Here is a 13512-nt window from a genome sequence, read left to right on the forward strand (position 1 = left end):
TCTAATTTTGTTTTATTTGAAGTTTTTCCAATTTTTTTGGTTCGATCCATGAGTATGTATGTATAATACTGATAGGAAGTGCTATTTGCTGTGTTTTTGCTCCTTTTTTAGTCTTACCCTTCAGTACTTATGTGAAATACTGTAATATGTCTTTCGATTCTCTTATTTTTCATAGATCTGTCACCTGTTGTTGTCATACTGTTGATTTGTAGTTCATGAATCTTCAATACATATATCGCATCCTGATAGGAAGTGCTCCTTGTTATGTTTAAGGAGAAGTGAAGAAGATGCAGGCATACAGTGGAGCTGCAATAATGGGTGTTGCTGTACAACAACCCAATCTTTTTACTAAAGGTTCTTCAACTTTTTTTCCCAAGTTGGGTACTACTACTGCGGATAGATTACCTTCTCAAGTTAGGCAGACCCTGAAGTACATTCAATAATTGATAGTGAGAAGAATCGTCAATTTAACAGCTTGGAGCTCATTGCTTCAGAGAATTTTACATCTCGCGCAGTGATGGAAGCTGTGGGTTCTTGTCTCACAAACAAGTATTCAGAAGGGCTTCATGGTAAAAGGTAAAGATGGTGCTTAATGTTGTATTTTTTCCCTGTATTTGTATTGAAATGCATTTGATCATTTCATTCTGCAATGTAGGTACTATGGTGGCAATGAGTACATTGATGAGCTAGAGACACTTTGTCAACAAAGGGCTTTGGCTGCATTTCACTTAGACCCAAAGAAATGGGGAGTTAATGTCCAACCTCTGTCTGGTTCTCCTGCTAACTTTGAAGTTTACACTGCACTTCTCAACCCACATGACCGTATTATGATAAGTTGAGGCCTCTTTCTCTTTCTCTCCAATTTTTTGAAATCAGTTTTGAACCCCTAAGGGATGTAATCAACTCTCCTTTCAAAATATGGAGATGTATTAATTTGTTCATGTAACTGGCACAGGGTCTGGATCTTCCTCATGGAGGTCACTTGTCACATGGATTTATGACTCCTAAAAGACGGGTATCTGGGACTTCGATTTATTTTGAATCGATGCCCTACCGTCTTGATGAATCAACAGGTGCTGCTCTGCATTCTTATATTGTGTAATGACTATGTGGTCTATTGTTTTTCATTTATAATTCGTTGATAATTTGCATTCATTACCAAATTCACTTGCAGGCCTTATTGATTATGATATGCTTGAGAAAACTGCCACCCTCTTTCGACCAAAACTCATCATTGTTGGTGCTAGTGCTTATCCTCGTGATTTCTATTATCCTCGAATGAGAAAGGTATACACATATATTTTGATTGTCAACAGTTGTGATTCTTAGTGATCAGAGAATCAGACTAGTTAACCCATTACGCACACCTAATTCCCTTTCCTGTTATGTTTCTTGAAGATTGCAGATTCTGTTGGGGCTTTTCTCATGATGGATATGGCTCACATAAGTGGTCTCGTTGCTGCATCTGTACTTGTCGACCCATTTGAATACTGTGATGTTGTAACAACCACCACTCACAAGGTACACCTAGTCCCATTCATGAAGTCTGCAAGACTGCAACTACTGACACCAACACAAGCAGCATTTGTTTTTATTGGTTTAGGTTCAAGGGTCATGTTGTTTACTATGTCTTCTGTTTCAATTTGCAGTCATTACGAGGTCCCAGAGGTGGCATGATTTTCTTCAAGAAAGATCATGTTCTTTGGGTTGATATGGAATCTGCGATTAACAATGCTGTTTTCCCAGGGTTACAGGTAACTAAAACTGTAGCCGTTATTTGTGATTTATCATTGGTTCAACATTATAACATTTTTTAGGTTTGTTACAGTTGTTTTTCGTGTATGAATTGACAGTACATATATGGATACTGATACAAAACTCTTCTAATTTTGTTTTATTTGAAGTTTTTCCAATTTTTTTGGTTCGATCCATGAGTATGTATGTATAATACTGATAGGAAGTGCTATTTGCTGTGTTTTTGCTCCTTTTTTAGTCTTACCCTTTAGTACTTATGTGAGATACTGTAATATGTCTTTCGATTCTCTTATTTTTCATAGATCTCTCACCTATTGTTGTCATACTGTTGATTTGTAGTTCATGAATCTTCAGTACATATATCGCATACTCATAGGAAGTGCTCCTTGTTATGTTTGATTCAGTACGTATATGAAATATTGAAATAGATGCTCTTTGTTACGTTTGATTCAGTACTGGAATTGGATATGGAGATGATCTGGAGATGCAGTTCAGAACTTATTGCAAGAAATGACAGATTTTGAATGATAGGAACATGAGTTGTTGTTGGTTCAGATTTGCAAGCTTGTGAAATCGGTGGTGATCTTGATGAAGTTACAAATTGGTTGTGACGTGTGTTTGAAAGAAGGTGTGTTGCAAATGGATTTGGAAGAACATAGAAGGTTTGGTTGCTACATTGTATGATCCTACAATGTATGTGATGATGTAATACGTTTTCTAATTTATTTATCATTGATTTTTACAGATTTGTACTCTACCTGGAAGCAGTGCAGCAAATATGTACTCGAATTTGTAAGCATTCAGATATATAATCGGATTTGTAAGCAGTACGACAGATATGTACTCAGACAGATATGTACTCAAATTTGTAAGCAGTGTAGCAAATATGTACTCGAATTTTTAAGCAGTGTACCAGATATGTACTCAAATTTGTAAGCAGTGTAGACACACACGTTTGGTAGTAATGGGCATTATGGACATTTCCATGTTTTAATTAATTTTGGACCTCCGGATAAAAAAAAATTCCGGTTGGACCCTACTATAAATAACTATATGGGCCTAGGACCAAACAAGAAATTTTCCTAAATTATATGCAAAATCATTTGCAAATATATATACGCAAGCAAAGAAAGTTTTTATTTGGAGATAGTTTTTTTTTTTTATTGATCGCATTATTGTGTTTCGGACAAAGGAACATATTTTCTTAACTAGGTTATATTGGAAACCTAAGATATCCCTTCTCAACTTCAATTAGTAACTCAACATTGAATATGTACCAAAGGATGCTGGAGGTATCTACACTTAGCAAAAGTGTTTGGATATAATTTTTATTAATAATCTCAAATCTGACACAGAAATGATAGGGCAACAACAGGTAGCCATGCATCACTATGGTCTGTAGATGCGGGGGTCAAATAAGGCCCGTAACTTGTACAGTTGTACTACTAAAATTTAACAGAATTTTAATAGAAATCAGTTCAGCTGAAGACTCAGGAGACAAAATGTGAGATGGGGTGTCAAATACCCCAGACTTCTTACTGTCTGACAAATGCAAGAACCGGGGAGTTGGCTGGAATTAGGTAAGAGTCCAATCCGAATCAAATCCCAAACCTGCACGGACGCCACCCACTATCTTGTGGTCACAACTAAACTTATAAATTGTACCTAATTTGGAATACATGCAAAAATAAGTAAAAGCTGGAGATAATTAGTTTTTTAGGTAATTGAATTAGCAGTTTGGATTACATACATCTAGATTTAAATAAGAAACAACATCGTACATTGAACTTAAAGATTTCAAAATAAATAATCATACATGGATCTTTTCGTAATGATTTTACTAATTAATAACAAGCAATCTGTTCAGCAAAACAGTGTTATAACAGATCACCTACGATTCCTGTTCTTCATCAACTTCCGTTCCCTCGAGTCTTCTGAATTTCCCTATTACATTACTCAGTCTCTTTTAATTCTTCTTTACTTTATTTTTACTCACAGCAATATAAGAAACACGGAATTTTGCATTTTTGAAAGGAAATATCATTGTGCGAAGACTTTATTTTGTTGTTCTTAGTGATACTCTCTTAAAAATGTTCGTCCATGATTTTGCTAGATGGAGAAGCTCTAGTTGTTTGTTTCTAGGATTAGGTTTTGCTTTTTTTCTCAATCTAAACCAGGGAGCCCCAGATTGGATTTCTAGGGTTATGTGCAAGTAGAAAATTGTTGCTACTTATATGGGCGAGAGATCCGCCCTTTGGTTTCGGTGCACACTTGTTATCGTTGATTTAAATTTTATTATTTAATCTAACGATTAAAATGTATTACCCGAAACTATCAAATCTGGTTGGTTAAAAGGCAAGACTCAGGTGTGTAATTTAAACAGTCTATAGGTGGATGATTAGACAAACTTAATAAATATTAGGATAATTAAATATTGACTCTAGATAAACCATACAAAAAATCATTTCAAAAGTGCCTGCCCTCCAAAATGCTCCTTTGGAGTAGAATGGCGAAAGTCATGAGATGGATCCCAAACTAAATTTCCTGAGATGGAAAAAGAGCTTTATTTGATATCCAATAAGTACCGAATGTTAATTTATGTTTGTAAAATAATTTACCAAAAGCTGTAGAATATTGTAGGAGTTATATTGTATCTTTATTAACTCATTTACATAATGGATGACATCTAATATTACATAGTAGATGACAACTAATAAAGTCCTCTTTCTCTCTTAATATCTCGGCTATGTCTATGCGATATCATCGCATTGATATTAGAAAGTTCAACTTTCCTTCACATAAGGTGTCACATTTTTCACGTGAACCTTGTCTTTGCATTCCTTCTGTTATTGCTCAGCTATCGTGACTTCATCACTTACCTCAATAGTGACTCATTAGGATTGTATCTTCACACGTGATATGAATTTATCTTCGCGCTTTTAAGTGATCTTAACTCGTTCCACATAAGCGATGCAATATTTCATATATGTGGATTCTTGGGAACTGATTTTTCAAGACGTATATCCATGCTCTTGAAATAGACTTCAAGTGGACCAATGTAGTCTCCCACGTTGCCAGAAAGAAGGAATTTCAAGGTTCTACATGTTTCTCTTTCTACCATGTTGTGAAAAACCTTGAACACGGGAACAACATCATCTTTGGCTTGGAATGCATATGACCAAACCTTCCTTGAAGCATCATCTATAAAAATAACCAAATAAACAACACCACCAAGTATTTTGACGCTTAAAGGTCCATATATATCAGAATAAACAAACTCTATAATTCTAGATTTGCGCTTGAATAAAACTTTATGAAAACAAATTCTAGTTCGTTTATACTAAACAATGAGTGCACTTACTCAACTACATACCTTTTGCATTTGGAAAAACTTGTCTTTTGGTGAGGATTTGAATTCCATTCTCACTGAGATGACCAATTCTTCTATGTCACAGCTTGGAGGTTGAATCTTTCTCAACCACATTCAACTTACCTTTTAACATCTTCACTTTTCTTTTATACAAAGTTCCCAATTTCTTTCCTCTTGCAATGACCATTGAGAACTTGGTTATCTTCCATTGTTCATTTCCCAAAGAATTGGTTTACCCGTCATCATCTAACACTCCATGTGACATTATATAGATTCAAACTAAGATTTGGTACATGCAGCACATTTATGAGAACCAATGAGCAACCAACACTGGTCTCATCTTTCACATTACCAATTTCTACAATCTTTGAAACACCGATGTTTCCCATTTGGACTAACCTAAAGTGACCATCCTTGTACGAAGTACATACAAATTTTCGAGGAGTAGCATGATAAGATGCACATGAATCTACTATCCATTCTGAAATGGAACTTGAAACATACATTATTAAAAACAAAGAATAAAATGACATCATCTTTTGTTGCAACAACTACAATATCCTTGTCTTATTTATCATTTTATTTCCCTGTCTGTTGTTCTTGCTTCGGATTCCTGTATTCATTTGAATAATGACTCTCATACGACAGTTCCGATACTTATCGTCTTTTATAGACTTTGATTTAACCCTTGACTTGCTACTACCAACTTGGCTTCTGTCTTTCATTCTACACTGATTCTCGGTAACAAGAGCGTTTGAATGAGATGAGTCTGATGACCTTCTTTTAACTTCTCCATTCAGCAAATTGTTTGTTGCAATAGTGATATTTAACTTCTTGTGAGGAGCAGAGTCACTTAAAGACATCCGATATGTCTCCCAACTATCTAGTAAAGTATTTAGAAGTATATAAGCTTGTATCTCCTTAAGAATCATCAAATCCATAGATGTAGATGATTCATGATGCCTTCATTTTATTTTAATGTTGTACTATTGAAATTCCTTCCTTGTACTTCAACTTCCAATCCTTGCAAATAGAAGAGCTTTTGCACATTGATATTGTTGATAATATATCTCCTATAAATTTTTCCACAAACAATTTGTTAGTGTCTCACTAGCCACATGATGAAAAAACATAATCATTAATCCATTGATGAATGAAACCAATTACTTGACGGTTAATAACACGCCAAATTTCTTCTTCTGTCTTCTCAGGCCTTACTCCCTTACTCTTTATGGACCGTAGAGATTTTTACAATATAACCAATCTTCTCCTTCTATATCACATAGTTCTCAATGATCAAGCTAATTATTCTATTACTAGTGCTAGCTTTTGCAAAGAATTAGCTCAACCTAAAAGCTCTGATACCACCTTTTGGGAGACACTTAAAAATCCGAGCCGCAATGCAAAATTTACACAAGAAATAAGCAAAATGCTAGAATAATATAGCTATGACGATAGAAGAAATAATCACAGAATACTGCAATTACGTTGAAAAAACTTCCAATGTGAGTGTAGAAAACCACGGGCAAACCTTCCACTATGAAAATCAATGGGTTATACAAATTCTCCATAATTTAGGGTTATACTCTTTTTCAATGTGCATATAGCACTTGGATAACAAGTTCGCCTACATTACATTCACCACTAGTGGTGGATCAAAAATTTATTTACCAAAAGGTAAGATTCACAAGATAAGAACAATAACAAGTGTAGACATTACTTACTTCTGGGGTTTGAACAAACCCGAGAATTTTCCCCCTTTGAAGAGATGTGAAAATTGATAGATTAATGTTCATCACACTAAACAAACAGATCCTTAGCAAAGAACCCTTCTTCTTCCTCTTCTTCTTCTTTTTCTTCTTTTTCTTGTTCTTCTTCTTCTTCTTCAAGGTCAACTCAAATCTCACCAAGAAATTATGGATTCTCCTTTCCCTCCCACTCACTCTCTCTCTCTACCTTTCTATTCTTTACAAACTATTTTTTCCATTTATCCTTTATTTTTAACGGCTTGAGAAGATAATATCCTGGATGTTTCGAGTGTAACATATAACCTAACAAGGATAACTTAAATAGTTAACATGATACACTTTTTGTTGGACCATAAGGAGTGACCATCTCAATAATAAGTTATGTCGGTGGAAGAACAACCATATATGAATAATAATATTAAACACCGTTCACTTATGATTATTTTAACCCTCACAATACTATAAATCATATCTAGGATGAAGAATTGAAGTTAAGAGATGGATAGATATAACCTTAATAACATAGATTAAAATTTGCTTTTTCTTCCTATGAATATTATGCATATCTAAAAGAATTAATTTTTTGTTTTACGAATATTTTTTTTTAGTTTCTAAATGAAATAATTAATTAACATTTCAAACTTGTATTTGGTGTTGTAAGCACTATTCAAAGTTGGAATGCAGAACACAAAAATAAGTATTCAATTGTAGGAAAAAAAATATTTAGATAGTATATGATAAATTATATGCAAAATCATTTGCTAATACATATACACAAGCAACTAAATTTTTTATCAGGAGATATATTTTTTATTTTATTTTATTGATCGCATTGTGTTTCGAACAAAGGAACATATTTTCTTAACTAGGTTATATTGGAAATACATTAATAATATATGAATATACGAGAATTTAAAACTTACATATGCACAGATCTCTTTTCTATTACTTCGTAATTCAAAAAATGTCTATGCAAAATGAAAATAGAGATAATTGATATATTGATTTCATATGATAATGCATCTTCACATACAACAGACAAAAAAATCTATTTCCGTACAATGATTTTTCCTCTCAAAACTATTTATATTGCTTCATTGTAACCCAAAGATTCAGCTACTCTTCATCTTCTGAATCCAAAAACTGATGTTCTAATTCAAGTTCTAGGTTATGATGTTGGATCCTTAATGATATTCGTCTTCTGGATCTAAAAATTGATCTTCTAATTGAAGTTAGAGGTTATGCTCCTTTTTCTCTACCCAGAGGAGGGTGGCGCAAATTGGATATCTAGGGTTGTTTACATTAGAAGACTATTATTACTCTTATTTATTTATAAGGGAGAGAGATCTTCCCATAAGTTTTGGTGTTCACTTATTACCGTTGATTTTTATTTTCTTATTCATCTATATGTTGAAATGTATTTCTACGACTAACTGGTATTTTTGAATGAGAAAACCTAATGTAGACGGTTGTGATTAGGTTCACTTCACTAGTGGGAAAAATCCATTTTAAGATGTTTGGAAAGTGTTGTATTAGGATGTTATACGACATTTTCGAAGTGCCGCTGAAAGTGTCGTAGATTCAGTGTCTTATCAAGGAACGACACTTTGAGGTTGACTCAGAATAAATCTGATTTACGATAATTTCTAGATGTCTCTAGGTCAATTAACTTACGTCATAGATTTAATTTTTAATATAAAAATACAAATCAGATCTGGCTGACTGAGCTGATTTATAATTCTCATTCGAACTAAAATAAACTCAAATTATACTAAAATCAGACCTGGATTTATAAATTCAAATAAAAATTCATTGTTACACCAATTCATGACTGCACTCTTAACACTTCATAACTGAATTCATACTTGGATTCAAAATCACAAAAAAATAAAGTATTCAATTATAATGAATTCATACATTTAAGTTGCATTTCTGGATTCAGAGTTGTATTAATTCAGATTTTCCGCCGTTGGCTGGAAAAGGGTGCCATAAGAAAACTACAATGAAAGCCACAATGTCCAAGTTTCTTCTCCCACTATGATTTTCCTGCAATAGAAACTATCTGGTATTAGCGAACATAGCAAGCATATACAGAAGACACCGACATTGCAGAACTTTCACGATTAAGAGAAACAAGAATTAATGATTGTATACGATGCTAACACTTAAGTATTCAAGGGTTATCACAGATCTTCAACAGGTTCTCGGGCAGTCTTGAATCCAAATTCAACGTTCTTACAGGATCTCAGGAAATTACCATCAGTTGCAAAGAGAGCAACACCCACTTCATTGTCTCGCTGAAAATTAGCTGCAACAAATCAAACCAAATGGTCATTTCAAGCAGATATATATAAAAGAGAACATCACCCCCTTCATAAAACAATTATGAAACCAAAAACAATGTACTCACTCGAGCTCCAAGTCATCAACGACAGCGAAGTATCCAACTTCACAACACAAGCCCGCACATACAAGAAAAAAAAACAGTGTATTCACTGATAGAGAATATAACAATGCAATAACACAAAACAGAAAATAACATTGAGGTTGCATCACTTTTTTTTTTGTGCTCGCAACATATCCACGAGTGGAAGTCATATATGACGGACATACCTCGGGTATTTAGGAACACTTGTTCGAGAAATAGAGATCAAATCTTGGATAAGATGAGCATGGAGCCACATGCTTTCCGCCATTTTATAGGGAACACCACCAAGCCTCGATTCCCTAGCTGCCGCCTCAAAAAGGGTCGTTGAACAAGTTTCCGAGCAAGTCCTACATTAAGCAAAGAAATAAATGTACCATTGATTTTGCAGTCATTGCACATTTGCACTTAACATCCGTGGGAAAAAAACATTGTCGGGTGCAGATACAAGCAAAGTAACCAAACCAAATTAGTGTTTAAAGGAGTTTGCATTTCTTACTATTACCTACAGGCAGCTGCTTCTTATCAAATATATACCAGGGATTAGAAATGGATCATCCATGTTCCCTGTTGCACGTTGCTTGAACCCTTGCACCTGCAACTCGTACCATAAACATTTTACTCACGATATCCTCATAAAAAAGTGGCTCAAAATCTTAAGAAACTTGTAACTCTTATGGTTTAAAACAACATTTTTTATACGCACTATCATGTTCAGTCTAACTTCCTCGAATACTGTGCGGTTCGGGTGTAAATGCAAACACCAAACAGGCTGCATCATTATGATCTCACAGTCACAGAATATAATATGAAAAATGAACTTTGGACTTTGGCCTCTCAAAAACAATTGGAACAATCACATTAAGAAATTGACATGACATTAGCATAAATTGAAACTCATTTTCTCAAATTAAAAACAGAAAGATATACTATCTAGTACTAGTAATTAAAACAACAAATTCTATGACATCGGCTTATTATTGATGCCTGAGGTATTATTGATGCTTGAGGATGATGTTAGGCCGGTGACTTTCCTTACATTAATAAACTATTTACTAGCAGTAAAATTTTCATTTTAGTTAGCAACTAAGAAAAGAAATAAAAAAAATCATTTAACATCGGAGGATCTTTCTTTTCTCTAGTGCACGGATAAGGGTAGAACACTTACTATAACAATCCAATACTCCAATAACATTTTGCGTTTGGAGGATGTTGTAGCACTGAGTCGATATTTCTAACGAAATGCGTCTTTGGATACACTCCAAATGCCGTTTCAGAGGTCGGTGGAGCCTTAGAAACCTGACATCACTAATAAGGTTCCTCAGATGAAAGTCTCCAAACTGCAAAAGTAACGAATGGCTAGATATTACAATCAATCTTACGAGTAAACAAACTGACATCAACATAGAAATGTTTAACCAAGTCAGCTGTTAGTCAACCGAATCAATAGTTGGTCAATGAAGTACCCACTTAGAGATTAGACCTTAGTGACCAGTAATCATTTCCGTGTGAACTATAAATGAATCATTAGAAAACCAATTATTAATAAATAAAACTCATGTAAAAAGATACTGAGAACGAAACATTTCAATATGCAATGAAATCGCAAATTACTCTCAAGCACGAATTTGTGGTGGGTTTTCACTTGCATGCATGCTACAAAGTACCGATAATAAGATAAGAGATGCGAAAGAATGTTGCATTGTGATCAAACTGCTCCTCCAACAGTACCGGCAAAGGTATCAAGTGCAGAATCAAGGTAGAAATTGGCCCTAAGATACAGAATATAATCTCTGCAGTTAAAAGGCAGAAATAGCAGAGGATCCATAAGAGTATCCATATAACTATCTTTTTCTCCTTTCACCATTACTCTGTGTTTGGTTGCATGCATTCTTCCATTGCTCCAAGCCTGCAAAGTAAAAATCAATAGTAGTCAGCCTTCTTCACATGATACATGGTCTCAAGCAATGATATTGAAAATAACCTAACCACAATCTAAAAAATTCCCAATTGTTCAAATAACCATTCATGATACTCAACCAAAAAATCTCTTTGTAAAATCAACATTCAAGTACCATTTACAACTACAACCCTTCTTTTCCTTACTGAATCAGTGTTACACTTTACAGTAATATATAAGATCCAACTAAGTTAACATTCACAACAGCCAATTCCACAAAATTTAGATTCACATTAGAACGAGCAGTATACACACAAAGATCCTCAAAGATATGATTCTCACCAACAAAACTTAAAAACAATGGTATGGAGAAGAAATATTACGATTCTTACCGGCAGTTGTTAGATTCCTCATATGAGCTCTAGCAGTAGGCTGGTTTTCTTGTCTAGTTTAGCTAGAGTTTTCCCTCTAACCTTTCCATCACGAGCTAAAGATTCGTAAACCTTACCTGCAACAAAATCACAAACAACCAGTTATTAGATTCTCAAAAACACAGATTCAAAATTATATAATAGTGATAGAACTGAGAGAAAGATTGAGATTGAAACTGAGAGATGTCTGAAATCAAAACCACAAACAACCAGTTATTAGTTTACCTAAACAGATGCCCTATCTGAAACTTGGGGTGTCTGAAACTAAAATCAAAACAAAAATTAGTTAGGATTTACAATTGAATCAGAAATCTAAAGAAACATTTACTTAAGGTTTGGAAAGTTACAGAAGAAAATCAAAATAAGTAGTTTTTCAGAAGAAAATCGAACCCTATCTATCCAGATTCAATTTTCTTTTTTACTTCAACATTATCAGAAGACAAATATACGAACGAATAAATCAAATACCAAAAGATTCTCCTCAGTGAAAAACAGATTCAATTGTATCGAATTGAAATCAGTTCAAATTACAGAAAGAAAATCATCTTGCAAAAGGTATGTAAAGGTGGAGAAACGTCTAGGGTTTTATCTCTGAAAAATCACAATTGAACGATCGATAGATCAGGGTTGTTTAATTATCAAGTTTAGAATCATCAGCTCACTTGACTTCAGAGAAAGAGTTGAGTGATGATGGTAAGTGGTGGGGAGAAATAGGGATTTTCGCTTGCGGTGGTGTTTTGGTGAGAGAAGAAATAATTGAAGTAAGAGATAGCTGCAGAAACATTGGTATTAATGAACACCATGTTTGTTTACTCCTGACTCATCTGAGTCGTCTGGATCTGAATCATCTGGATCTGAGTGAAATCACATGACTCATCTGGATCTGAGTCGATATGTTTGTTTTGAGTCAGATCTGACTCATCTGACTCGGAAATAAGTGAGTCAGTGGTTTGGTCTCATGAGTCAGGGGTATTTTGTTACCTGACTCAAATGAGTCCGAGTCAGGGGTTATGTCTGAGTCAGAGGTCGAGTCAGATCTGACTCAAAATGGAAAACAAACGGTCTGACTGCTGACTCGGTCCGAGTCAGGGGTTGACTCAGATTCAGACGCCGAGTCAGCTGCAAACAAACAGTCTGTTTTTTTTATCTGAGTCGGTCATATAACCAAACTAAATCCTAACCATTGAAAATTCCACAGAAACATTATACACGCACACGTCGTTGTATAAGTCAACATCAACGTTGATTTGACTTTAGTCAACCACTACACATGAAGTATCGTGGTGTAAGTCAACAAAAGTCCTTGCAACGACAGTTTGACTTTAGTCAATGAGAATGTGTTTATTTCGCAACAACCAGTGTGTGTTGTTTTATTATGTCTCAGATAGCCTGTTTTCCACTAGTGTGACCAAAGTCCAGAACTAAAGTTTGCATACCAGTTTGTTATCATTCCTTTTCGGCTAAGGCTCATGCTAAGCCTCACTTTTTGGGGGAAATTAAAAAAGATGAAAGGAAACAGATAGTGATTTCTATATGAGGGATCAAGTTCTTAATTTCTCTAAAAGGAATGATAACAAGGTTACTAATTTTGTTCCTCCAAAGGATGGTTATGCTGTTAGCTCCAGTTTTGCTTGTGAAAGTGTCCAGGATGATATTGGTGAAGGGGAAAGGCTATGGAAGAGGCAGAGAAATGAATTTCCAGATTCTCATGTTTTGGAACATGGTGATAATAGTAATGGAAAACTGGTGAACACATAGTCAACACACATGGTCACAGCTATGGATATCCAAGATTAATATTTTATCATGGAATGTGCAAGGTATTGCAAATAAATTCACAAAAGATCAGTTTCAAAATTTAGTTCAAACTCAAAGTCCTCATT

At 34.5% G+C, this 13512-nt stretch overlaps 1 protein-coding gene and 1 long non-coding RNA gene across 12 annotated transcripts; one reads left to right on the plus strand and one right to left on the minus strand.

Moving 5' to 3' along the window:
• Nucleotides 1-424: 424 nt before the first annotated feature.
• Nucleotides 425-1748, plus strand: LOC113274042 (serine hydroxymethyltransferase 3, chloroplastic-like; the record flags this gene model as incomplete). The annotated part of the gene is made up of 6 exons (XM_026523579.1): nucleotides 425-576; nucleotides 656-829; nucleotides 955-1073; nucleotides 1175-1287; nucleotides 1399-1521; nucleotides 1650-1748. Coding segments are annotated over 6 exons (780 nt in total), but the record flags the coding sequence as incomplete, so codon positions are not given.
• A 6891-nt stretch (nucleotides 1749-8639) lies between these two features.
• On the minus strand, nucleotides 8640-12373 carry LOC113276047. Of its 11 annotated transcripts, XR_003323889.1 has the most exons (10): nucleotides 11855-12373; nucleotides 11591-11706; nucleotides 10913-11207; nucleotides 10769-10811; nucleotides 10467-10638; nucleotides 9804-9893; nucleotides 9487-9648; nucleotides 9284-9320; nucleotides 9037-9181; nucleotides 8640-8919 (listed from the first exon to the last, which is right to left on the minus strand). It is a non-coding gene; the product is annotated as an uncharacterized LOC113276047 (long non-coding RNA). The 11 variants fall into 11 exon arrangements; XR_003323890.1 differs by having other exon boundaries at nucleotides 10467-11207; nucleotides 11855-11893; nucleotides 12292-12373; XR_003323886.1 differs by having other exon boundaries at nucleotides 10467-11207; nucleotides 11855-11893; nucleotides 12098-12373.
• Nucleotides 12374-13512: the final 1139 nt, after the last annotated feature.

This window comes from Papaver somniferum, chromosome 4 (genome assembly GCF_003573695.1).
Source record: "Papaver somniferum cultivar HN1 chromosome 4, ASM357369v1, whole genome shotgun sequence".
Classification (NCBI taxonomy): domain Eukaryota; kingdom Viridiplantae; phylum Streptophyta; class Magnoliopsida; order Ranunculales; family Papaveraceae; genus Papaver; species Papaver somniferum.